At 35.9% G+C, this 26,671-nt stretch overlaps 3 protein-coding genes across 9 annotated transcripts in view; 1 reads left to right on the plus strand and 2 right to left on the minus strand.

The window, feature by feature from the left end:
- Positions 1–306: 306 nt before the first annotated feature.
- LOC117415927 (PWWP domain-containing protein 2B-like) lies at positions 307–13,548 on the minus strand. 6 transcript variants are annotated; one of them, XM_034026865.3, is made up of 4 exons: positions 13,056–13,548; positions 11,528–11,828; positions 6,441–8,057; positions 1,681–4,080 (listed from the first exon to the last, which is right to left on the minus strand). In XM_034026865.3, exons 2-4 carry the CDS (start codon positions 11,668–11,670, stop codon positions 4,008–4,010), a joined length of 1,833 nt encoding a protein of 610 aa, XP_033882756.1. In that variant the 5' UTR covers positions 11,671–11,828; positions 13,056–13,548; the 3' UTR covers positions 1,681–4,007. The 6 variants fall into 6 exon arrangements, with proteins under 6 accessions (XP_033882757.1, XP_033882758.1, XP_033882756.1 ...); XM_059026153.1 differs by lacking the exon at positions 13,056–13,548 and adding an exon at positions 12,383–13,033; XM_034026866.3 differs by lacking the exons at positions 1,681–4,080; positions 13,056–13,548 and adding an exon at positions 307–1,674 and having other exon boundaries at positions 11,528–13,032.
- A 121-nt stretch (positions 13,549–13,669) lies between these two features.
- Positions 13,670–25,185, minus strand: LOC117416032 (leucine-rich repeat-containing protein 27-like). 2 transcript variants are annotated; one of them, XM_034027048.3, is made up of 11 exons: positions 24,941–25,185; positions 24,508–24,775; positions 24,194–24,324; positions 23,579–23,637; positions 22,834–22,986; positions 21,367–21,610; positions 19,548–19,685; positions 15,736–15,841; positions 14,554–14,702; positions 14,232–14,358; positions 13,670–13,930 (listed from the first exon to the last, which is right to left on the minus strand). In XM_034027048.3, the coding sequence occupies exons 1-11, from the start codon at positions 24,979–24,981 to the stop codon at positions 13,832–13,834; spliced, it is 1,515 nt and encodes a 504-aa protein (XP_033882939.3). In that variant the 5' UTR covers positions 24,982–25,185; the 3' UTR covers positions 13,670–13,831. The 2 variants fall into 2 exon arrangements, with proteins under 2 accessions (XP_033882939.3, XP_033882941.3); XM_034027050.3 differs by lacking the exon at positions 19,548–19,685.
- A 997-nt stretch (positions 25,186–26,182) lies between these two features.
- Positions 26,183–26,671, plus strand: part of LOC117416033 (serine/threonine-protein kinase 32C-like) — a 57,874-nt gene continuing 57,385 nt past the window's right edge. Inside the window, exon 1 of the mRNA XM_059026154.1 lies at positions 26,183–26,237. The gene's annotated coding sequence lies outside the window, so the exon portion shown is untranslated. The remainder of the gene's footprint in view (positions 26,238–26,671) is intronic.

Here is a 26,671-nt window from a genome sequence, read left to right on the forward strand (position 1 = left end):
GGAAAAACAAAACAAAAACAAGCTAGCGCAGATTACCTCAACTAAATATGGTGGGCAATTCTGTCAAAAAAACATGAATCGCCTTCCACCTGTTTTGTAAACATGCAGTTGCCATGCCCTAATGTCAAATTTAAAATTCAATCAGTCTTCCAATAAAAACTGTACTTCAGGAATAAGCTAGTTATATATTTGTTAAACATGAAACAGAGACCCTTTAAAACATTAAAGATCTACCTAAAATATATAGGGACACTACATATTAAAATCAAGTGTAGGAATTCATAAAAGAGACACTGAAACGGCCCATATTGCTTGTATAGTTTATTTTATATACAGTAAAATAAAAACAGCTCACTGAATTCAAAAGTGTCACAGCAAGTTAGTTTATTGCCAAGGCAATACAAGTAGCCGCTCGTTCCAGTAACCACACACCAGAGTGTAGACGTGAACCAGAAAGAACATGTGAACATTATCCAACTCCTAGAAAACAAAGACAAAAAAACAAACAAAAACAAACAAAAAAAACACCCTCGCCATTTCTAGGGCAGTGCAATAACTGAGCTTTAAATATGCAGTATTTCTTTTCTTGCCTCCTCACCCCTCTACGACAAATTATTTGTTTGTCCTTTGTTTGATCAAAAAGAAAAAAAAGAAAAAAACACTATTTGAAGCTTTTCCTGAAGATTCCCTCTCTCTGTAGAATGAATTGGTGTTTGCATTCCCAGCATTCCAATAGCATGTTATACAAATCCAGATGCAGGTTTCTGACATCATACATTTTAAACAACCAGTGATTTATTCTGGGGAAACACTTTTGAGGACAAAAATTAAATAAAAATCAGCAAAATAGTGCATAGGAAACAAAAGGAAAAACTACCGTTAAATGAATTGCTTTGCTTAGAACTGAATCTACTGTTTAGTCACTTAAAACAGACAATTAAAGGTTTATATTCAAATTGTTCAGTTAGTTTTACAGCTTAAACTAAAAAAGAAAACTTGTGTGCTTTTCTAAAAAAAAAAATATATATAAAATATATATAAAAAAAATGTTCTGAATATGGCTAATTTGCACAACAGAATACTGTATTTTAAGACCTTCTAAAATGTTATATGATTTCTTAAACCCAATATCACACAGTTCCCAAATTTGTAAAGTGACAGATGTACACTATAACTTAACAGCAGTTAAGACTTTGTTTTGTTTTGTTTTGTTTTGCTTGCTTTTAAGAACTGATCGGGAACAGAGATGGCATATGGATAACAAACGATCTCTTTAGTATAAACACAATTCATTCCCTAGTTCACTTTGCACGTGCACCAAACGGGTGAATTAACCTTTAGGTAAAATAAGCAGCACCAAATAGACAGTAAAAAGGTTGAGTAAAGTGTTGTAGATAATAAATACATTGAGTTGTAGTAGGGCTATTCACTCTATCAATATAAAGTATGCGCTAGTAAATTCTAAAAAAGAATCTTTAAAGTTGTCCTTGAGATGCTCCTTCTTGGCCTTCCTCCCTAAATTGGCCTCTGCTTTAACCCAGGCTTTCATCATTCTTCAAAGACGACAAGGATCACCTCCCCTACCAATACACTAGGCTTTCCTAGGGAGTACAGCAGGATGTTCATAGGCTCCGGAAACCCTAGGAGGACAGATGTGCTCCTGTCTTCAGTTTCCTTGAATAAAAAGAAGGGATACATGAAATTAGCCACTAACAAATAAAGAACTATAAAGCAGGGCCTCTAATTTCATGATGCGAGACAAACCATTTTTTTGTGTATTGGGTAACAGGACAATGAATATATTTAAATCAACACTTGCTAGTGCTCATAAATAAATAGGCTACCCCTCCCACCCCTCGTGATCCCATCAGCCAAATACCTGTATTAATGGTACTTTACCAAAGTTTTGAAAATCTATTACAACACTAATTTGAGTTAATTCTCAACAGCCATACTCTATTTGTAGTTTGAACCATAGTCTACATTTATAGCAACTAAGAAAGTAGCATTATTGCATCTTTAAGGTACAACAAAAAAAAAAACTATAGTATAAATTGCTTTCATTATACTCTATGCAGAAAGTGATTGTTTATTCATATCCACATAATGTAGTATAAAAGGCAGTTGCTATACCATGAGAAAAGAAATCCAACGAGCAAGATACAACCTGTAGATTTGTTCTCTGACAGCAATCTAGTTTGGCCTTTAGCAAGTACCTCAATCAAATGCCAGCTATGTTGGCCAAAAGGAGGATTAAAGTAAAATGATAAAATCCCCTAATCTGCAATAGATGGAAATTGATGTGGTTAATTTGAGGTTACCAAAACAGTTTGGATTAATGCAACATTATGTCAGCAACAACCATTGCCAACCTCAGGATTAAATATAAAATTAGAGCAATACAAAATAAAATCACCATGACCTACATACACAGTATGCATTTACGTGTATGAATGGAAGTACATAAAGATGTGCAGAAGCCTTCATAGATTACAGTACTCTCAAATGTTTGCTCAATAATGCTCTTACCAAATTGCATCACAACTGAAAACCAGGTATCTAAATAAATATTAAAATGTAACTGTGACCCAGAACCGGTTACTCCCAAAAATGTGCGATAGGAAATGTCGTTACCAAGTTTATTCACAATTGATTAATCACTGCTCTAAATATCTATAACAATGTGACATTGACATATGTATAGAGGATAAATAACCATATGCAAGCTTTACTTGTCAAAGACTATTACATTTATTATAAAAAGACAAAATATGCGGTTACACAGAAACGCAACAGGTCCAAGTTTTTAGGTTGAATTTTAACGCATATGTGGTGAAACCATAATAAAATTCGTAGGTCAAGTTCTTTCAAGACACACCTGCATGCAGTCAAATAAAAAGTGGTTCATATTTTTATAGCTGGTTACTTGGTAACCAATAAACAATGCTCACCCCCTGGAAGGTGAGGGCTCATTAGGGGATAATGACTGAAAACTTGCATGCAAAGTCAACTCTGCAATGGCTTACATTAATTGTACTATAAAATTCACAGGCTAAAACTGCCCCCATAACAATCCAAAGCACAGTGTTACATTGAGATTAACAAGACAGCAAGCAACAAGTCCCTTTTAAAATCTTCAACAGACTCCAGCTTCTGTTTTTGATCTCTCCAGACTTTCTAAGTGAACCAAGAATTATGAGGTGGGGTATGGGTGGATTCTGAAATACAGCACATTATTAAATCTTACAAATAACGGTGTACCCTCAGCACATAGTTTTACAGTGGGCTTGTACCTTTAAATATATCTCTTGATTTCCCCGAGACACAAGCACAGCCAGACATTTAAGACTTCAAGTAAGGAAAGAAGAACTTAAAAGGTGTTAAATGACTTTATGGAAACTGCATGCCGTGACGACAAATCACAATGACGCTGACAAAAGCACAAACAATCACATGGGTGTTAGTTCAAAATAAAAGGCTATTGCAATGCACTTCCTGTCTGAATCTTTCTTTTAAAAAGCTACTTATCACACACAGAACGCTTCTAAACTCCCACCAGGCTTCACAGTTACATCTTGCGTTACAGTAATCACTTTTGTGACTTCTACGAAAAAACAAAACAAAAAAAAAGAACTGTTGACTTCAGGTTTACTTATTAACAGCAAAGCTGACACTTTAGGAAGAAGACCTGGACCTTATGGTAAATATGTTTTGCAAGAAGCATTACTGTACTTCCCTTCCCTTTCTATCCCTTGGTTACCACACAAATACAGTATCGCATTTCAGAATCACTGAGGCACTGAAGATAATATAGATTCACAAAGCCCATACTAGAATTGCGAACATTAATCAGTGATCATCTCTCTCAAGTAAAATTTTGCCACTCAGACTGTAAAAGCATGCAAATTATTGGGAGTGGACTACACCTATTGTATTTTATATGTATTTTTTGTTTTCATTTTATTCTTTGCTGACTGGCTTAACTTCCTTTCATTGCACACCATCGGTCAATGTATACAGCGTAGAATTAATATTACTGTACCACACAGTATATTAATTGATGTTTGGAGCATCAAGTCACTAAAAAAAACAAAAAAAAAACAATTTAGACTGGTATTCATTTTAATATGATGTCTTTCTGAAACAGAATCAAGCACATTTTGCTACCATTATGAATTAGAAATATTTTAATTGAATTGGGTAGGTGTCTACACCCACTTTCCATTCCGAGTCGAAAGCAATTTGTGTTTGTTTCCATCTGCAGCTGACCACGATCAAACTGGTTTGAAATTGAACACATCCCCTTACTTTACCTTTGTGTAACATCCAGTTGCAGGCTACTTTAGCTTGTGGCGCAGATAAAAATGACTTAACCAGTGCCCTCTGCAGTGACATTTGAAACCATCTAAGGAGCGGTACATTCCCAGCTCTCTGCTTTCCTGTCAACAAATTTTCTGCTCAACCACCTCCAATCTGATTTTCGCCCAGCACACTCCACTGAAACTGCTCTTCTCTCCGTCACTAACTCTCTACTCTCTGCCCGTGCCACCTCCCTCTCCTCTGTCCTAATTCTCCTCGACCTCTCTGCTGCCTTTGATACAGTCAACCACTCTATTCTCCTGTCCTTCCTCGCTGACCTGGGACTCTTCGGCACCATTCTTGCCTGGTTCTCCTCCTATCTCTCCAATAACACTTACCAGGTGTCTTGGCATGGCTCACCCTCTGCCTCTTGATCTCTTTCTACAGGTGTCCCTCAAGGCTCAGTCCTGGGACCCCTCCTGCTTTCTCTCTACACTCGCTCCCTGGGTCCCCTCATCTCCTCCCATGGCTTCTTGTATAATTTCTATGCTGATGATTCCTAAATCATCTTCTCCTTTCCCCCTTCAGACTCCAACATCTCCTCCCATATCTATCTCCTCCTGAATGCACTTGCATTATCTTAAACTCAACCTCTCCAAATCAGACCCTTTCTCCCCCCTTTCCTCCCCCACCACTGATCTCTCTCTCTTTCGAATCCATCACCCTCTCTCCCTTCTCATCCACCAAGAACCTCAGTGTCACCCTCGACCCCTCCCTCTCCTACTCTCATCTCTACTCTGGCATGCTCCTGACACTTATTCCTCAGCAACATACACAAAATTTGCCCCTTCCTCACTGATTACTCCACACAGCTCCTAGTTCAGGCCCCGATACTGTCCTGCCTTGACTACTGCAACTCCCTCCTGCTCCCCTGCCTCCAGAACCAGCTCCTTCTCCACCCTTGCCCCTCAGTGGTGGAACGACCTACCCATGGATATCAGAACTGCTCAATCCCTGACCACCTTTCTGCACCTCCTCAAGACATATTTATTTGAAATCACTCTTATCCATTTATTGTACTTACTACTTTATTTTGCTCTTATCAGCCCCTATTTTACTGCATTTAATCCTGTACTTCAGAATACTGTAATCTGCCAAGTTTTTAACCTGTAGTACTTTGTATTTAATCACATCCTGATGTAACTATCACTATTTAATCATATCCTGATGTAACTATCACTATTACCTGCTGTATTATTGAATTGTGGTTTGTCAAACTTGTACTTTACTTGAACAAAAGTTATTGTATTTCTTGCTCTTATTGTATTACTTGTATTGTAACGCTTGAAATGTTTTTGCTTACGATTGTAAGTCGCCCTGGATAAGGGCGTCTGCTAAAGAAATAAATAATAATAATACTTGCTCTTAATAGAATTTACTCTTATAACCAAATATTTTTAAGTTTAACTGCTCTTAGTCGCTCTCAAACGTAATTCTGTCTTTTTATTTTCTCTCATTTTAATTTGCTCTTACTTACTAGTGATTTTATTGTATTATCTGCAATATGATACTTTAACTGTAAGTCACCCTGGATAAGGGCATCTGCTAAGAAATCAATTTAGAAATAAAAAAAACCTACAAGGGCCTACACTGGGAAAGGCATAATGGCCAGGTTAGTTGGCACAATCCCTCTTGGGTCACACTATGCCAAATGCCAGCTTTTGATCAGCAGCCAACTGCAGTACACAGTTTGCAAAAGAGGATCAACAATATCCCCCAGCTACACAGAATTGAAAACCCAGGCCATCTCAAAGCCTTGTTCTTGTACAATAATGAGCCAAGACAGCAGAACTGTGTAAGTGCAGAGAGGATAAAAACAACCTAACCGTGAGCAGGGTACAAAATATTACATTCACAGAACTACCACACGGCTACAATTTCTGTTTGAATGAGATATGAACTGGTGTAAAACACTCTGAATTTGAAATAAAAAAGTGATCCCTGTTTGCAAGCTGCCCTACATTTCTAATATTCAGTGAGGCTTCAGCCAAAGTTTTTTTTTTTTATCCATATAGTTTTAATTACTTGAAAAATGACCAATAGCTATTTCAGTGTACTTGTACAGCATACTACATACCTACGTTTCACAATGTGTGAGGAGAGATGTTATTTCTGGTGTCAAATGTTCAGCTGCCTTGGCAGCTTCGGCAATAGCCCTCCTATACATTCCTTTCTTCTTTCGGTTAAACCTCAAACGGAAAAACTCTAAGAATGGCGAAAGTTTTGACACAGAGAGCAAGGATGTTGTGGGGGAACCAAACCAGGAGACCTTTGCTTCTTGCCACAGTGGTTCGCCATCTTCCTTTTTGCTGGTGCTAATGCTAAGAACACGGGCAGGCCACCAAGGGAAGCCATGAATTTTACCCCACACTATATCTCCTACTGAAACAGTCCGACCTTCTTCTGTGACACACTTTGTGACACTCTTGGTGTGTAATCGAACCGTTAGGGGCGGCACAGTCTTTTGCTCATCTTTTGATGAGGAGGACACGGAGAGGTCCTCTCCGGGGGCAAAGTCACAGAGTTCCGGAGATGCCCCGTCTGAGCTGGAAGATTTGGATTCATCCAGACTATCGTTGCTACAGACTGACAAACTGGACGAGTCTGCTTTCCTCTTACGAAAATTGAGCAGCAGAGTTAAATCGCCATGTTGTTCTACGTCATCGTGTTGCTTATTAAATCCGTCCTCTTCTCCAGAGCTTCCCGAGGACATTTCGAGGGAGCTCCTTTCAGTAGAGTCTTCTGAATGAATATCAGCATTAACCGACCGTGATCTGGTCTTAATTTGTCTCTGTGGATTGTCAACAAATTCAGCCTGATATATAGAAACGCTGTTCCCACCACTATTTCGGGGCTTAAGCCTTATCTTTGGAGGTGGGACATCTGCACTGAAATGCAAAGGCCTGGTTAGTTTCAGTTTTGGAATTGACACAGCTGGGCCACTTGCTGGTTTGTCTGGAAGACTTTTGTTTTCTTGACATTCTTCGTCCCTCTCAAGGCCCCCTCCGTTCTGCATTAACTGTTGTTTGGGGCAGAATGGCTTAACTGAGCCATGGACCCTTGAAGGTATTTTGATCACTTCTCCTTTGCCCTGTGGAGTGCTATAAGATATCTTGATAACTGGACTATGGGGAACAAGTTCAACTGGAAACCCGTCTTCCTCTTTCTTCTCCTTTTTACACTTTTTGCTGTCATTGTCCATCTCCTCCCGTTTCTTTGATTCTTTGACATCGGTGTTCTCCTTTTTAGCAGCTTTGGAATTGTCTCCATCTTTGTTGTCCTCGTCGCTGTTTAAAGTGTTCTTGCACTTTTCACAGAGAACCTGCCTGGGCCGCAATCTAATAGTGCTCATAGTCATTCTGCCAGAATCACGGTTTCGTCGTTTGGTTCTTTTGATTATCCTTGGAGGAGGTTGTGGGACCCACTGGTTATATGTCTGTCTTACCCACAGGGGCTGTGGAAAGGGAGCCCCTTCAAAATATGGAGGGTACTGAGACAGTGCTCCAGGCAAAGTAACAGGAGTAGAAATGGGCCGGTTGTCTGTAGGTTTGGGAGTATGTTTATTACATGGCTGTGGCTCAGTCTTAATGGGTGGCTGGAAACACATGTCATGGGAAACGGTATTATTGTTGCTGCTGCTTGGTACTGGAGGCTCATCTTGATTTGATAACATGTCTGGAAGACAAAACAACCCAGTCCTGCATTCAAAAGAAAAGTATATGATTAAGAAAAAAGGATTAATGATTTAAAAGGCATTATTAATTGAAAACAAATGAAGAAAATATCAGCCTACAACCAAACATGAGATTTACTGTAAGAATAATGTTTCCTCAAACAAAGAATCACAGCATATATTTTAATAAATTATATTCCCTTTTCTTAGTATCTGAACTATCTGTAATTTCATTACTTTTTGCCAATGGACAACATGATGGAAAAATATATATAAATTAACCATTTACCACATTGTACTGTAGCAAGTGATCAACAAAAGAAACATCAGTTCCTTCCTTAAAAGGTGTTACTATAAACCAAACTGCCACTTAAAACAACGTGCACAGGCTAAATTATTGTATGTGCGATAAAGAGATAACATGTATTACCATGTTACAGAACTGGATCTTCTTCAATACCAGGAAATAAAATGTGCAATTTAGGTGGAAGGGAAGCTGTCTCTACGAAATATGTATGAGCAGGCAGTGCTTGCAAGAAACGCATAGATGTCATTTAAAATATTTTGACATGCATTGGAATGAAGCAGCCCTGACTTCGGACACCATCAACTGTATTTTCCAAATACACACACACAAAAAAAGCAAGTGTTCACTAGTTCAGACACTTCCATACAACTTCACCCTTAATGATCCATAGCAGAATTTACTGCCAGGATACTGTAGTGAAGAAACTTTTCAATAGACAACTGTGTTAATACCTTGTGCTCATAAAAGAAAAATATATTTTTTCCTAATTTAACAGGATGGACAGACAGATGCCTCCATGTACCCCCAGTTTCTGATATTTTATTTGTGCTAAAAATGTCCTTACCAAGTCCGTCTCCCCTCCCTTATAAAAATAAATTGGATTAGTGGTTCTCAAGATATATGCTACTGAAATGAAAACTCAGGTGTGACATAGGTGCAGTATGTACACACCAACCCTTCACAATACCGATACACAGGAAAACCAAACTAAGAAAAGATTGTGACAGTTCCACCTGATTTCAGTAAATGACCTTCAAATCAATGCTTTTGAAAATAAAAATAATCACTCTACAGTGGGCAAGCAAAAGTTTAATCTAAACTATCTGAAGACTTTATTTTAATGACACTGTATTTAAAAAGAAAGCGTGCATTTTAAATACAGTTGTTCATGAACTGAGCATGTTCACACATCTGAAGAGAAGTGGGGGTTGGGATGTCTAGCTGCAGCAGGGTATTGTCCTTTTCCAAAGTGTTTCTAACAATACGTTATTCATGATTGTTTAGGATATGAATGTACCTTGTGATTTTTGACATCCTACAACGTTTAATAAAATCATAAACTACACTCTACTGAACACAATAGCTACAACCCTTAAAAGCTGTGAACTCCAAACAAAGGGCCACATGACACAGTGAAATCTCCTTGATCATTCTGAACAACCCCTTTCTTTTTTGTATCATATAGTACTGCAGTTGCTGGATTCAGTTTATTATAGATACTGTTACTGTTGATAGTAGTGCAAAATCTTAACGCTGTAGCTGTGTTTAAAGCACAGAAACACACTGACATAACAAATGCAGTAAAGGGAGGTCATAAATTACACTAAACTGTGTATTTGTGTTGTGTTGGTTTGGTGCCCAACAACAACTTTAAATACTTCATAGAATACAGCTAGTATACAAATATCTCACATTGTTCAGAACTAGACAACCTTAATATATTTCAGTTGCCTCTTTCTAAAGCACATTGGATTAAAAATGCCTTACTGCTTAGGAAGACGCTCCAAGATGGGGGGATGGGAGCCTACAGATCAAGAAAGACAAACTGCAGCAATATTTGGGCAAGGGAACTATTGCAAAGAAGTATATTTTGACAATATGTATAAACTTACAAACAGTTAAAACTTGATTGAAGATTAACACCCAATCCAGACAAGGTTACATACTAAAATATAAAATGCTCATTAACAATGTGCTTGAGACATCTGAAGCTAAGCTGATGAATCAGACTGCCTGAGCACTCCTCGGTTTTATAATGTATGGGTGTTAACTGTTAGTCATGTTCTATTTAGTCCCATGAAATATTAAATCTCGTTTAAGTGACAAATGTAGCAGTGCTTTTCCGAGGTTACCCCCCCAATAATATCCTAAAACACAGAAGAAAATAAAAGGGAACGGGGGAGATACTATTTTGGAAGGTTATTATAATGCTAATTCCAGACTAACACTGTCAAGATTGTAACACAGAGCAGTCTATAAATAAAACAGGCTAAAGCTACTAGCGTGACACAAGGCAAATCCATGTGACTACTTCACAGTTCTAATGACCAACTGTAACCATGCAAGGTGCACCATCCCTTTTATATAACAGCCAAGAGAGTAAACGTTTAGTATCTAGAGTACAGCACTACTGTGAAAAATGCTAATCTACTCTAAATTTCTGAACCCTAACCTTATCAGTTTGCATATCTGCAATTTATGTTTATAATATTATATGCTTAAATTCAAATTATGATGAATTGCTACGCAAAAGATTACCCTACCATGTGCTGACCCTTGTTACACGTGATGTTTAAAAAGTCCCACTAAATAAAAAAATGCGTTACCCAGGCTACACAAAATTGCCAGAGTGTAATACAAAACAAAGAATAGTTATATTTAAATGATTATTTATCAGTTCTATTTAAATTATTAATCATTATAACTAAATAGCTGATGATTTTCATCCTTGTTATTTGCATTTCATCTTTAATTTGTTGTTTATTTAAAATGTAAAATATATATTTTAAAACATTTTGTATCTGATGACCTTTAATGATTAACATTTGTGAAAGTGACTGAAATATAGGCTAATGTACCGACCCATAACCCTGGCAATGAAGAAAAGGTGTTTAAGAATGGCATGTATCAGGGAAACTTGAGTTACTACAAAACGAAATCTCATACTTTAACTTGCCTTTAAAAATGTAACAAAAAGTTGAACGCACTTTATTTTGTTCTATTTTTGTTTTGTTTAGGGGCAGGTAACCCTGCTGGAGTTTCTACAGAATTAACTGTGCAACAAAGCTACCAGGCGCCCTACTCGAACAACTCTGTTTAAACTTTTACAAAGTGATTAAAATGTGCTTTATTTTATAATACGTGTATTACAATAAATAAATAAAAACAAACTAATCAATATCGTATTATATATAATTAATATTATCTGTTTTAATCCTTAAGCATTCTTGAAGTGTTTTAGATGATACTCATGTGGGCATATAAGAGCATTTTAACTAATTGAAATGTGCTCCAATTGTGTATAATGTTGCATGTAAATTAAACTGAATATAAAATGTCCAGCTTGCAATGCACTCCACTTCTGTTTGGGCCTACTGTAGCTCTTGTCTGTCGCCCTCTTCTTTCTGCTTACAGGCCCATCTACGTTAAATACATTGTGAAATTAATCTTTGAATATAAACTCTTACTTTTTGATAGAGTTCAGCAATATTCCAGTATAGCTGTGGTCTCCGTGGCTGAGGGTCACCACTAGTGTGTCGTTGATAATCTGATCGATGTACACTGGGATCCGGTAGCCGGCCCGCAGCTCCTCCGCCGCCGCCGCCTCCATGTTTTCTGGGGTGAGGTGTCCGGCTTGGCAAAGCTCAATCCCGGCTACGGCAGCAACGCTCGCCTCGGTATGTATTCCGTCTCCCTTCTTCTCAGCACGAAGGCTACACCAGGGGACGCAATGACGCCATCACTTCAACCAAGGCAATTACAGCACGACTGCCAGTGGTGACATCACAAAGAAAGCAACACTTAAACGATTGCTCACGCAAATTAAAAAATAAATAACTAAGCAGTCTAATAATGCTGTTTGTATATTACCCCTGCTGTCCTGTTTATCATGGAGCTAGTTGTTACAATGTATTTCATTTTTTCATCTCAGAATTTAGTTGACAACAATTTAGTTGATATTGGCCTACTAATATCGAGACATTTTAATTTTTTTTAATCACAAAAGGGTAAAAAAAAAATCCTTTCATAATATTCCAAAATCGCTTGCAAGAAACCCCATGTAATTAATATTAATAATTCAAAATTAACGAGGAGTAAAACATTCACATGCTCAAAGTATACGGGATTCCAGTGATTTGCTCATTTTCAGCTGGCTTCCTTGGTCCAGAAGGCTTGGTACAGGCTAAGGAGCTGTTTAAGATGGTCCAAGAAAAAAAGGTCCATAAAAATCAATTTACTGTAAAGTTCTAAAGTTAACTGTTTGCTGTCTACACTCTTAAATCTATCTGTTTGCTGTTAATCTTGTCTATGATTTTCCATACCTGCTGGATATCAAGAGACTAGTAAACAATGTGTTTACAACTCCCAAGTCTCAACTGGTCACCAGCTAACCAGCAGCTGAAATTGTATGCATGGTCAAAATACAGGTGAGCTATCGCAGAATACACTGTACATGTAGCCATTGCGCCACTGCATACGTTTATGTGGTAGGGAAGCGGTCTGCTTCAGCACGAAATCAAATGTAGATAATCCCAACGAAAACAATACATGCTGCCTGTTAAGTGTTGACTAAACACGAACAGATGGGTCTTAGTGTTTAGTGCCACAGATTTTTGAAGAAGAAAGATTCACAAGGGAAAGAAATCCACCGGTCTCTATTTTTTTTTCTGCAGGTCAGAGGATGCATTTTACCCTAATCGCAAATCGCCTTTAAATAAGAATACGTGTTAATATGTTATGCAATTGTTGTTTATTACCCCAGTAGCTAATACAACATTATTCTACAGGCTATTGTTAACACCCGTTAATTATTTATTCTTTACAAAAACAACAGTTGTTATACATTTCTAAATGATTAAAAACAAGGTTTAAATACAAGCTAGGTGAACGATCACGGCGTTATACAGTTCTAAGTATGTTGAACTTATAATAACATTACACAGTGGAAATGCAAATATGACAATACAGAAGAAAGAAAACTAAAATAAAGATTACCAGTTCCATCACGAGCTTCATAACAGAGAAGTGGAATAACCAGTCAAGAACAAGGGCCCGGAGTTTACAGAAAACGCCCCTTAGTGGTCAGATTACAAAGGTCCTTGACTAAGGCTGTACAGAAGGTTGAGTGACTTCATTCATGTACTTACTTATTAGCAGCATAACCTATTGTTTTTGTGTGGTTACGTGTACATTTTTTTTAACCAATTAAAGCAGGAAAGGTTTAATTACATTTGTATTATAAGTGCATTTTTTTTCATTAGTTAGTAAATGCTATACATACATACAGTACATCATTAAACCTTCATTCAATCTCATGTTTCAATTCCCTGAATTAAGTATATAGAATCTGGTAATACAAAAATGAAAGTAATTCAATGCTGTAAAGAGTTATAAAGAATGTGGGGATCCTTTTAAACAAAGCAGAATTTTAATTAAATCAGACCCATTTCTCAGTGTGGTTAAGTAGGATCGTTGAATTGGCAGTACAATTATATCTCATTTTTATCGTATACAAAACACACTAAGCACAAGATCATTTAATGAGTTTATTATTATTTTTCTTCAGTTTATATATATATATATATATATATATATATATATATATATATATATATATTTATTGATTTCATCATAGGTAACAAAAAAATAACATAAAACTGGTCTGGTATCTTTAATTATAACAAGAAACAGACATTCTTTTACACAAACAATAAAATGGCAGTTTATGAGAATTTTGCATTAGAAAACACAAGGATGTCAGCTGTTAAATTTCATGAGGATTGCTCGCCAGTAAAAGCAGTAAAACGATACTCCAGTGGAACGTCTCTTTCCAGTTTTCTTTGAACAACTTCAGACTGCAGCTTTTGAGCCTACAGAGAGAAATGATAATACAAAATATATCTTTAAATGTTTAGTTACTGTGTTAATTAAAATCAGATGTTTTAATACACATTCATGGTTAAGCCAGAACATTTAATGTACTAAATATTTCAAGTTCAAGAACTGTAATTATGTGTATTACTAGATTAAGGTAGAATCCACATATTGTGTGTAGTTAACATTGCTAGGTTTAACCCTAAGAACTGGTGTATACAGTAGTCACATTTTCTTTGTTGGTAATATTTTCTTTTTTAATTAGATAATACATTATTGTCCTAATATTAAACTTACAGCTTCCATTTCTGTTCTTGTTGCATCTATTTCCTCTTGGACTGTTCCTTTTGATTTCCTCCTTCTTTCTTGCATCATCTGGATGTGTGCTCTAATCCGATACTCTAATTCTCTATCGCGGGCAGCTCTGTAGGCCAACAGGTAAAAACAAACAATTTAGGACTGTTAATCTATAGCAGTGTTTGGTTCATCCATTAAAGGGACATGTCCGGTCAACAGGATTCTCAGCACCAATTATTATTTTTTCAGTGGTATAATATTTACTTATTGCACAAGTATAAAGCAACTATGAGGGCTGTGAATTTAGTATATTAACCCTCACCTTGCATCTTCAATTTCCTTGAAAGATTTCCTAGTAAGGAGTTTCTTAACGCGGACATGTTCTTCATGTGAACCTTGTTTGATGCATTCTCGACTGTCTAACATACGATAAAAGTCTGGATCCGTTGCATATGGAGTGTTTTTTAGAACCTATAAGAAGGCAACATACAAAATAATGTTTAAACCCCAAAGCCTTACTATTTATATTCTTAAAACACATACCTAAAGATACTGTGGGACACACAAAGAACTAAAACAATGGTGGTTGCCTTCAATACCAATGAGGAAAAATGAAAAGATGATGTAATTTAATAATCTTTTTTACACTTAGATCTCTGGAAGGTGTAAGGCATTTAATATTGTTACTGTCATTAAAATGAACAATTGGTAAGAACTAATGAATTCATTACCACTTCTGGATGGGAGTCACTGATGAACACTGGTTTTTGGATCACCTTCTCTGCAAACTTAATGCACCAAGATCTGTCAGAAAAACTAATAGCTGGCATTGATGGTAAAGCCTGTCTGACTCTCCGCTTAATTTCAAAATACCTGGGAAGTACGTCTTCCACATTCTTTCAAAGAATACAACAATGAAAATATGTTCAGTTTCACAGTACCATTATTGGCACAATAAACATTTTATTATACAGGGTAATAACTATAGCCTATTACTATGCAGTAAGAAATTAACTTTAAAGGGTTCCAAAAGAAAGTTAATACAGCATACAGTGTAAAAACGATGCATTATTTTTGTTCAGTTTTGAGGTTTCCTTATTTTTTATTGATGTGTTCTACTCTTACTTTTATATACCTCTTCAACCACTCTAATTGTAATTATTTTAGTCTTCAATATTTCAATTTTATAAACCAAATCACTAGAGTTGGGCCAATGCCTTGCAATAATTCTGTACCAGTAATCGTCTTATGTCACAGCACCATCTGGTGTAAACAAATTTAATATTAGAAGTCTGTGACTTCTAAGAAGCACAATTGATATGATAAACGGTAGTGAAACACATATTATGTTACAGTATGTAAATGCTCTACCAGATTTTTTATTTATACAAAAGTATGACAGCAGCTCTTTGAATAAGCATTCACAAAAGTTTAGTCCCTTTGGTGACTGGTTAATTCAGTTTTAAAGTTACACCTCTTATAGCTACTGTAACTGCTGATTCACCTCGTCACTTTTTGCAAGGGCCGTACCACCTTGCCTGAACTCCATTTCCCCTTTCTCTTGCATGCATTTTGAATGTTCTCTCCATTCCTTCAGCAGCTCTTGATCTCTGTAAAATAATTAATTTTTTTTTCAGACTGAAAACAAGACAAGGTAATCCAATTACATTTTATTATACAAGATCACACAAGAATATATATATATGTATATATATATATATATATATATATATATATATATATATATATATATATATACACAAACGCACACACACACACACATACACACAACGGTCCAGATAGGCTCTGTACCTGCTGTTTTTACACATTATATCAAAAATACGCTAAATTTAAATTTAATGAGTAAAAATATGCATTTTTGCTGCACAGCTTGTCTGCCTCCCTTAAAACTTCCACTAACAACTACATCTCCCAGAATACAATGTCTTCAGTTACTAGGAAACATTACAAAAGAAAAACCAACCCAACAAACATTATCCAATCTTTGGCTAGCCCTGTTGTCTTTGCAGCCAGTCACAGTAAGAATAAGAAAAAATTGCCAGCAAGCTACACAGGTTGAAGTGTAGATGCAACCTCTAAAAAAAGGTGCCTATAATATTTAAAAAATTGTTTTATAACTTATTAATGCATTTCTGTATGGCTTTATATTGAAGTTTTAACATGTTCAATGAGTTAAAGAATTTATTGTTAAAATATAAGTAATGTAATTAATTTGCAGTCAGTGTGATACCTCAAAAAAAATGCGCTGATCCGATAAAGAACCTTGTAGAACACTCACGTGGCTGTACAGTAGTTCAAAGTAACATTGCAGTTAAAATGGAAGGCTCTTTTTTAATGCCTACCCCACTACCATTACAATATTTATCGAGATTACTCGTGACTTCAAGGTAATGTTGTATTTTACCCCCTGAAAATACATTTCACTCTCTCAGTGTTAAAATTAGAGGGTAAATTACTTACAGACCCTAAACCTTATCTGGAGCGCTGTACACACACACACATTAATCGAGTTCAATATAGTAGATATATAGTTAGTATACTACTACCAGTGTAACAGGTCGCCAACATTTCTGGAGCAAAATAGGTTTTATGGGTGTGATTCGCCAAATATTTTGGTAGCAAATATTTATGGCTTTACAGTATTTTCTTTAAATATAGCTGATACAGCATGAATAAATAACAGAAAATGTTTTTGAAGTTCATAGTGCAAGTTTTGTTCTTTCTTTTGTAGTATGTCTTGTAATTCATTTTCTGTTAGGTCACAGAATCACCGTTCAGCAGTTTTTTTATTGAGAAATTTTTATCTGGTTGTTTAGGAGTGGAGGGCGTTCCTTTGAAAAGGGGTGGGACTGACAGTGATGTGAACCAAGCACATGACAGATGGAGAATATTGCCCGGTGGTGTAAGGATGTGCAGGCAATAGTTGAATCTATTTTTGCTCCTATGATGAGGTTTTATCCAATCACAGGCCAGAATTTCCAAATACTGATCTATATATATACTGATGCACAATGAAAACGCAACAGTCTGTGTTTTACATCAATAGCTCATTGGGCACATACATAATGTTATTTATATTTTAAATAGTGAGCAGATAGGTTTGTTGATTGTTTGAGTAGTATTGTTCCTTGGGATAACAGGTGCTCAGTGTTTGGTATTTGAGTTAAAATGACCAAAATGAGTTGATTAAAAATCTGTATAAATAGCCATTCGAAAATACATGATTTTAATTAACGCAAGAACAGTGAAAGATACAACCATGCCCCGCTTGAGTAATGAAGATCACCTGGTTGCTATCAGCATGATTGAAGGCGGCCTGTCTGTGAGAGAAGTTGCCCAGAATGAAATGCATGAAAATGATTTGCATGCTCTAAGGCCGTTTAGGGATAACATGTTGACAGCTGAGAGACGAAATCATCTCTGTGGGCCAGAGAACATCTGAGGTGGCGGCAGAGAGAATAGTGTTTTATTCACAGATGAATGCCATTTTGCCCTTGACAGACCTGACGGAAGACAACATGCATGGATACGTCGAGGTGAGTGTTATGCTGACTGTTGCGTTGTTCAAGCCAACTGGTGGAGCGGTGGAAGTGTGATGATGTGAGGAGGAGTCTCCTTTATCGCAAGAATGCCTTTGGTGCAGATTGAGGACAACCTTACTGCTCATCGATACATTCACAAAGTCCTTCAGGCAATAGTTTTTTATTTTAGTGTTGATTTTCCAGCAGGACAATGTAAGACCACACAGTGCTAGGATTTACAGGTGCACGACTTCAAGAAACAATGTCGCGGTCTTGCCATGGCCAGCTTTTTCTCCTGACCTGAGTCCAATAGAATATCTTTGAGATCAAATCGCCAGTGCCATCCACAGGCGACAATCGCAACCAGCCAAATCTTTGCCAGATGGCTGCAGCTGCACAGGAAAAGCGGCGGAACATCCCACAGCAGCCTATCCAGAGGCTGATCAGGTCTATGCGTCAACGCAGCCAGGATTGTGTTAATGCTCAGGGAGGTCATACCCGATACTAACTTTGTTTTCATTTTGACAGTGTGTCACGTTTCATACTGAAAACTTATCATGATTCTTTAATCTGTATTTTTGTTCACATTTTCTGTGATTTTGTTTGATATCTATGTTTAAAATATTTGATTAAATCCATTAGACCTGAGTGTTGAGTTTCTTTTGTGCATCAGTATATATAAAGTAAACCCCATGAGACGCTGGCAACTCCTTCTGCAAAGTAAAGATTTTATCTTGTTTTAAAAATTTACATTTTTAAGCAATTTTCACCATTTGAATAGTTCAAGTCAAACTATCTACCTTTATGGTTGAAACTACTGTTGAAACTACCATTTAATTTTCTGTCACATACATCAGCACTAAAAAATAAATACATTCTGATGTTACTCATGGCATTCAATGAAACCAAATCCAAACTTGGTGCCATGTTTTGGCACTTCTTACAAGGATTTTGGTTTCCATGTCATATTGCCTCCCTTCCAAGGCAGGCAACTACAATTCTCATAAACAGATTTAAAATTTTGATTTTCTTCACATGGTTTAAATAAACAATTGATTTGTTTACTTTTTTATAGTAAATAATACCTACATTAAATAGCCTATATACAGGTCATCCAGTTGATCAGTATGTATTGTCTTAAGCTAAAGGCTGAGGGTTTTATCTGAAATTTAAAAGTGGAAAGGACTGGAAAATGAGAACTGAAAATGTAAGATTTGACACTTCTTTTTATGAAAACATGTCAGTTGTACCTACCCCTCCTTATTGCTTTTGTGTGTGGCAACAACATATAGATCTCTCTGTTTCTGGCTCTGCAAACATTTCACAATGTTTTTTGTCACAATACAGCCTTGCATTCTGAAACTGTAAGGAGGTAAAATAGTTCTACCTCATGTCTCATGTTTTCACATTGGCAGAAGATTTATAAATACTGAATTGGTCTACCCAGTCAGTAAATTCTGGGGCAGTGTCACCTGTTAGCAATGTAGCGGTAACCAATTTTACAATTACAAAATCAAAACCTTTAAGTAAAGATTACTAACTTTGGGACTACATTTGAATTATGGCACAATTGTCCTTATAGCATTTTTTTTTTTTTTTTTAAGTACCAAATTACAAAAAGTATGATAACTACGTGCAACTAATTAATGCTAATACTACATTAAAAACAAAACAAAACAAAACAATCACAGTAGTTTAGTTATTTGGTACTTTTCATAATTAAAATATAATTCTAGGGTAAATGAGATCATACAATCCAAGTAAATCTACTCACTTTCTTCGTTGCTCAATTAATGCTTGCTTTTCCTTTAGATCCTTTAGTGCTAATAATCTACGTTCCTGTGCTGTTGTACGACTTTGATTATAATAAGGTGGAAGTTCTGGAAAGGTATACTTTAGTGGAACCTGTTTCCTGAAAGATAAATTCATAATTTAATAATTAAGAAAATCTAACTATTTGAATGCTTTATTTCTGATTGTATACAAGGCATCAGTTAGACAGAAGACCAATGGCAGTAGCATTAATATTGTACAAAACTTTGACATGCTGCAGTTTTAGTCCACTCTGTGAAGATCACACATTTTGGAACAAGTTATCCATATCAAGTATCTGAATGTGTGGTAATTAAGATTGACTGTTGCCACAGACAGAATTAATCAGCTTTTTAAAATGATTCTATTTAACTTGAAAACCAATTTTAAAAACTTTTTTCAAAACATAAGATTAATTCACAGCAGCCTTGCATGCTAACAAGTCCTATAATCTACTTGGATTAAAATCTAAAATAGCCATGTGGAGTTTTTCTTTTGGATTGTTTAAATATTTATATAAAAAGGTTATTACTACAACTGTTGAGGCAGATCCACTGAACCGCATAGTCTTTCATCCCTGTAAGCTTTGTATCTGGCCCTTAGAAGTGGTTTCTATATCCTGAGACTGCATATATTAACTTACTGCTGTTAACTATCGCCAGCTGTTTTCCATATGAATGCAATAATACAAACGGCATCTCCTTTATGAATAAGTAGCCTCAAGTATCATTTTAATTGCTTTTTTACACTTCCTTTATTAACTTTATGTTTTTCTAAATTTGGCTGGACCTGAACAAGCTTCCTCATTACATTCAAAGCATGTAATTTAACCTTACTCTACACATATATAGAAATGCTAAATGCAAGTTCAAAACCAGGTAAAGGCAGTGATACAGAACCATTATAACTCCACTAAATTCTGCCTGGAAGTCCACCTACACATGGGAAAAAAAACAAAAAAACAAAAAAACAGCAAATCACAATATTAGGGAGAACTTGGTTGCATGTGTTTTGTCTTTTCCTTAATAATTTGCCAAGGATTATGGAGGTCAAACGATGGAATGTCAGCAGTGTCTTGATGCAAATTTTTGTGCTCCGAGCCCACCTACTGGATATTTCACACATTACACATAGAAGAACAAACAGGTCATTTTAAAACGTGAAAACCACCTATACTGTAGTTCTAAAATGATACTACACTCAAAGTGCAGTAACTACTACACATTTAAGCAATAGAAATTGGCAACGGAGGCATGTATAAAAGACAAAAAAAATTACAGTAAATCTACTGGTATTCACTGAGATGAAAATTGCTTATTTCTATTTAAACTGATTCAAAAGCAGAAATACTTTAACAGTAAGATTAGTGCTTGAAATAATTTATTTTCTAAGAGGTAGGTGGCGCTGTGAGCTACTGAAATATTGAAAGTGACAATTGCTACACTGCTGTTTGCTTCAAGAGTATTGTAACACACTCTGTGTTATAGGAGGTTGCAGAAAGCTTACAAATTTAAAGATGTATTTTAATTTTTAATTTTTAATGAAAGTATTTAGGTTACTTTCTTTACCTGTGTAATATGGTTGTACTCTTTCACTTTGCTGTTGTTGTACAGATACAGAAAGAGAGAAACATAGAACAGTCCAAAGAGAATCCAAATTAGTGAGCTACAGTTAAAAAAAAATGCTTTGCAGTCCATTGCAAGTGTCAACTTCAACTTTGGGCCCCTACTAATATTTCATACACCACCAATACTGTACTGCTGTCACATCACTAAACCTACCTTTTTGGTAATCTGGCAATAATGGTTTTTCTGGCGCCTTTGCTTGTCAAAACTGCTCGGTCTATAGATGGTACAAGTTGAAAGGATTGGTCCGTATCCCCCATATCAGCCTCATCAGCTTGCATCATCTCCTTCCTCAGTTTTTCAAATCTTTTCATTTCTTCATCATTAGGCCACTCCTCTGACAATTCTAAACTTGATTTCACCAAGTCTGTCAGCTTCAGTTTTTCAATCGGTGGCATCTCTACAGAACAGAGAACATTATTCAGTTTTATTATGTACAGTATAAACAAAATGTGTGGTTAAGAGAGTAATAACCAAGCCTTTAAAAACAGACTTTATTTACATTTAAGGGTGTTTTTTTTGCTCAACCGATATCATGTCAGGATAAGAAAATCCAGATGTAACTTACAGCATCTCTGCAGTGTATAAGTTCATCAAATCAACCCTTTAGTTTAGTTGAAGACAATTTATCCTGCACACATTATATATTATCACTTCCTGCACAACGTGCATTAGGTCCCCACTTAAATCCACCTGAATTTTTAAATAAAGGAGGTCAGGATATTCCACTTAACCTTCTCATTTTTAGTGTAAAAATGTTTCAGCTTATCTTTATCTCAACACAGGTGGCATTAGCGGAAACCCTGAATGTATGTGTTTGTGGTTGTAGATGAATAATATTCTCTTTTGCTGCCAGTAATAACATTACAGTGAATTTAATTTGTAAAAACAACCTGCTCAATCCACATGACTCAGGAATACTTTTTAAGCTATACAGTACAGCATCAGTCCTATACTGGCAATTGCATTTCCATGACCTTGAACTACCTGGTGTTTTATCTAAATACTCATGTAAACTCACTAGTCTGTTTCCAGAGTTCGCTGACTGCTTTTCTGGGTGAGGGATGCTTGTCAATCTGTCTCCTGTAATTTCTAAAAATAGCACATGCCTCATTCTGCAGCTTAGAAGCTAACCCTGTATCAAGATAAAGCAGGCCTCTGAGGTCTGATATGGAAGAATGAAGTGCACACTAAGTTAAAAAGAAAAATCTGACAAAGAAAATATACTAACATTATGTAAATTCATTCTGAAACTGTTCCAGGAAATGTACTACAAAAACACCTTTTGTCCTGTCATCAGAGTCTGTGTATCACTTCATCATCATTTCACATGAAGCCGCTATAATAAATAATTCTACTGTAGCAATGATCACACCTTACAGAAATAGTCACTCCAATGACCCACCCGGGCACTTGGGAGTTTTTTTCTGCTTCAAAGAGAATATAGTAGCTGGTTGATGAGGGATAGCTAATGGATAGATGCATTAGGACTGGGATTACTGATCACTTTATAGATCTAAAAATGTAATGAAATAACAGGCAACAGGTGGAACTTGTGTAGTTAGATATAAATCGTATTTATATTTATTAAAGGTATCCAGTTAAAGTTATGTTCATACATACCTTGACAGGAGTTTCTTGTATAAATAGGTTTTCCTGCCATGGTGCTTCTTAGAAATTTAAGAATAGCTTGCAGTCCTTGATGTACAATGTCTTCAGGAGGGAACTCAATAGGACATTGTCTCAAGCTCAAAGCTCTTAGTGTAATCAAATTACCTTAAAAGACAATAAACATATGTTTTTTTATAGTAGTAAAATATTTTCAAATAGTATGAATTGAAACATTACAGTTTACCACCTACTTTGAATGATGAAAGTACTCAACTTGTAATTTATACAAATCCAGACAGTACAATAAAGTCTCTTTTTTTCATTGACAAATTTGTGGCAAATCTGTACCAAACATAGCTATGTTTAATTTATGTGTGTTTTGCAATTAACATGGTGCTGTTTAGGCATGTGATAGGGGGAGGGTCATGGGGAACCCCTGTGTCTGCTGGCTTTCATTCCAACTGACCTCTCAATTACTTAACTTGACACTTAATTTAACTGATTAGACCTTTTTAACAGTTTTTCAGCTCTTAAACAGTTGCAGGTTTAAATGGAGTTATAACATTTTATAAGTAACTTGAACTCTGCAACTGTTTAACAGCTGAAAACAATTAAAAAGTCTAATTAAACAAATTATCAGTTCAATTAAGTAATTGAAAGCTCACATGGAATGAAAACCAGCAGACAAAGGGGTTCCCCAGGACCAGGGTTGGAAACCAATGGTCTAGATACCTGTATAACATTTACAATAACTCACCCAGTTCTATAGGAAGTTCTTTAATGGGATTCCCTTCCAAAAGTAAGGTGTTCAGGCAGCTTTAAAAAAAAAAAATAGAAACACACAGACATGGGGTCATATCATTATCATTTGTTTATTTAGCAGACGCCTTTATCCAAGGCAACTTACAGAGACTAGGGTGTGTGAACTATGCATCAGCTGCAAAGTCACTTACAATTACTTCTCACCCGAAAGAGGTTAAGCACAAGGAGGTTAAGTGACTTGCTTAGGGTCACACAATGAGTCAGTGGCTGAGGAGGGAGTGGAACCGGGGATCTCCTGGTTACAAGCCCTTTTCTTTAACCACTGGACCACACAGCCTCCTATAACAATGTATTAGTATTAATTTTATCCAGAGCGACTTACAGACGGTAGGGGTGAACTATGCATCAACAACAGAGTCACTTACCTCTCATCCGAAGCGAAACAGTTACCCAGTGGCTAATAAGTTCACATTCACATTTTCAAATGTTCGAAACGCTTAAGAAATATGTTTTTTGATTTCTCAGTTAATTTTTACAAAAGAAAAAAAAAACTCTTTAATTCAAAAGGCTAAAATTAAAAAAAAAAAAACATGTTAAAAAATAAAATTACCGGTGTCGACCAATTCCTGGTGGCAGGCAACTGATTTTGTTATTTCGCAGATCCAGCCAAACCAAGTTGGCCATTTCAGAAAAGAAGTGATCTGGTAGACTGGATATCTCATTTCCTTCGAGGTATAAATTCTTGAGCAAAAGAAAGGGAATTATTAATATTGAGATTTATATAATGCTAAAATATTGTGAGCTGTTGGCTAAATTGTAAACAATATGTAAGCCTTGTAACAAACTAACATGCTAAAATAATCACATTAAAGCCCTTGGTAGGTAACTAATGTATTTGTTTAAAAAAAAAAAAAAAAAAATTACTTCGATTCTTGAAATATTAAATAGGTCATCTACATGCTGAAGGCCCTTTCTACTTAAATCCAACGTGGCTGAAGGAGTGTGTTCAATGTCTTCGACTGCCCTCTTAATTTGTTCAGATGTATAGTGCTCTATAGCTTTTTCAGTATTGTCGCCACGGTCCAGATTGACGTCTTCATCCTCATAACTTTCCTCTTCTTTCAGTGATGCCGTTAAAAGTCTATCCTCATCCATTGTTTTCAGTGATGAATATCCTGTTATTATAATTCGTCTGTAGAGAAAGAAATGTTCAGATAAGTGAAACTGTGAAGAGACCTTGAGGTCTTGAAAGTTTGTTATTTATTGTTTAGTTAGTCCAATAAAATCTCCTTCTCTTTGAAAATGGACTGATAAGCATTACATAAAGTAGAAAACAAAAGTCGCTGTAGCATCTTACATGAATACTGTCCCTTTTGTGTTGTACACCCAACTATTCATACATTGAAATATGAATTAACTTATTATTTAACTTTTGCTTAACTACGTGTATCTGCCTTAAAAATAAACCTAGTTCCGAACGATATAGCTCCTGATAGCTCTACATATAGACACTACCGTTTGCAATACAATAAAAAATGAAAGCAACTTAATATGTCTGCAATTGTTAAAGTAAACGCGTGTGGACACTCGTTTCTATGGTGACATCCCTGGCTAGTAACAACATTTAACTACGGCGTCAGCAGCAGACCAAAATAGGCAATACATCGTAACGCTCACTTAATAATAGTGATTCCTACGTGGCGAAAGGCTTACTCAGAAATATTTGATGTACATTATATAAAACTTTGAAGAAAACGGAGGTTAAATAAAACAAACAAACAAAAAACATTTAAAAACGCATATATATATATATATATATATATATATATATATATATATATATATATATATATATATATATATATATATATATATATAGAGAATCAATTAAAAAAAAAACAGATTGAGAGTTTATGAACAATTTATTGACGAGTGACGTGTTCTAAAGAACAGCACGGCTACACCGACAGGAATATTATGAAGTGACTTGGTTCCTGTTTATCTATGTTTCAAGTGGTTCTACAAAATAGTAAATAGATTATTCATAAAGCATTTAGCGTGCCAACAATAATAAATGCGCAGACCTTCATTGTAATTACTACGGTGTTGATTGTTACGAATACAGCCCAGTAGCATTCTGTTAAGTGAGGAGAATATAATCTAATAACCAAATCACGATTTCGTGTGAATTGTATTTTACATATTTATTGCATAATTATTTGCATCCAAAACAACATACATGATACAGGCAATAATATCACGTTCTAGCTCCATACAACTATTCTGTACATAGTTACAATTCCCCGTAGTTTTCCACTTACGTGTTGAGTTAAATGTGTTGCAGAAAGCAATTTAACACATTTAATTCATACCCTAGTTATGGGAAAAGTTCATCATTAAGTCCATTCTATTTAAACTTAATGCTTAAGTGTGCGATTAACGTAATGCTTGGTGATTTGACAGACCCTAACACACTATACACCGGCAATCTTGGACAACTTTACCTACATTATTAGGTAGTGCAAGATATGGGTTAATCGGAGTCCGTGAACCCTTATGTTTTATGCAACCAGTGACCCTTGCGGCTTTAGGGCCGAGATTCCTGTAACCTAGACAACAAAACGCGGTCCTAACACGTATCAACTTTGCTGCACGTATGTAGTCATTATATCACAATATCATTAGACTACAATCTCTATAGTAACATTTCGTGCACCCATTTATCCACAGAAGTAGGACTTTGAGTAACATGGTGCATTCATCTTCCCATTTATTTTTTTGTCTACACAACGACATGTACGCGGTAAAGTTGCTTAATGTGTTGTCCATTGTTGATCGTTTTTAAATGTCACCTACACTGTCCAGTTTATTTCGTGCAGCTGTGTTTGAAGGTTGTCCCGTTTAATTATTTGCCAGTGCACTACAGTAAGCAAGTATTAATATTGCATATTCGGAAACTATTAACTTATAGCAACGATATGTTCTGCTGCATGAACAAGTCAAAACCTGCATTGTGATTATTACAACAAAACAAACAAACAAAAAAAAAAACTGCCGTTTATTTTCAAGGAATTATTAAAACCCAGAT

The sequence above is a fragment of the Acipenser ruthenus genome, chromosome 7 (genome assembly GCF_902713425.1).
Source record: "Acipenser ruthenus chromosome 7, fAciRut3.2 maternal haplotype, whole genome shotgun sequence".
In the NCBI taxonomy this organism is placed as follows: Eukaryota; Metazoa; Chordata; class Actinopteri; order Acipenseriformes; family Acipenseridae; genus Acipenser; species Acipenser ruthenus.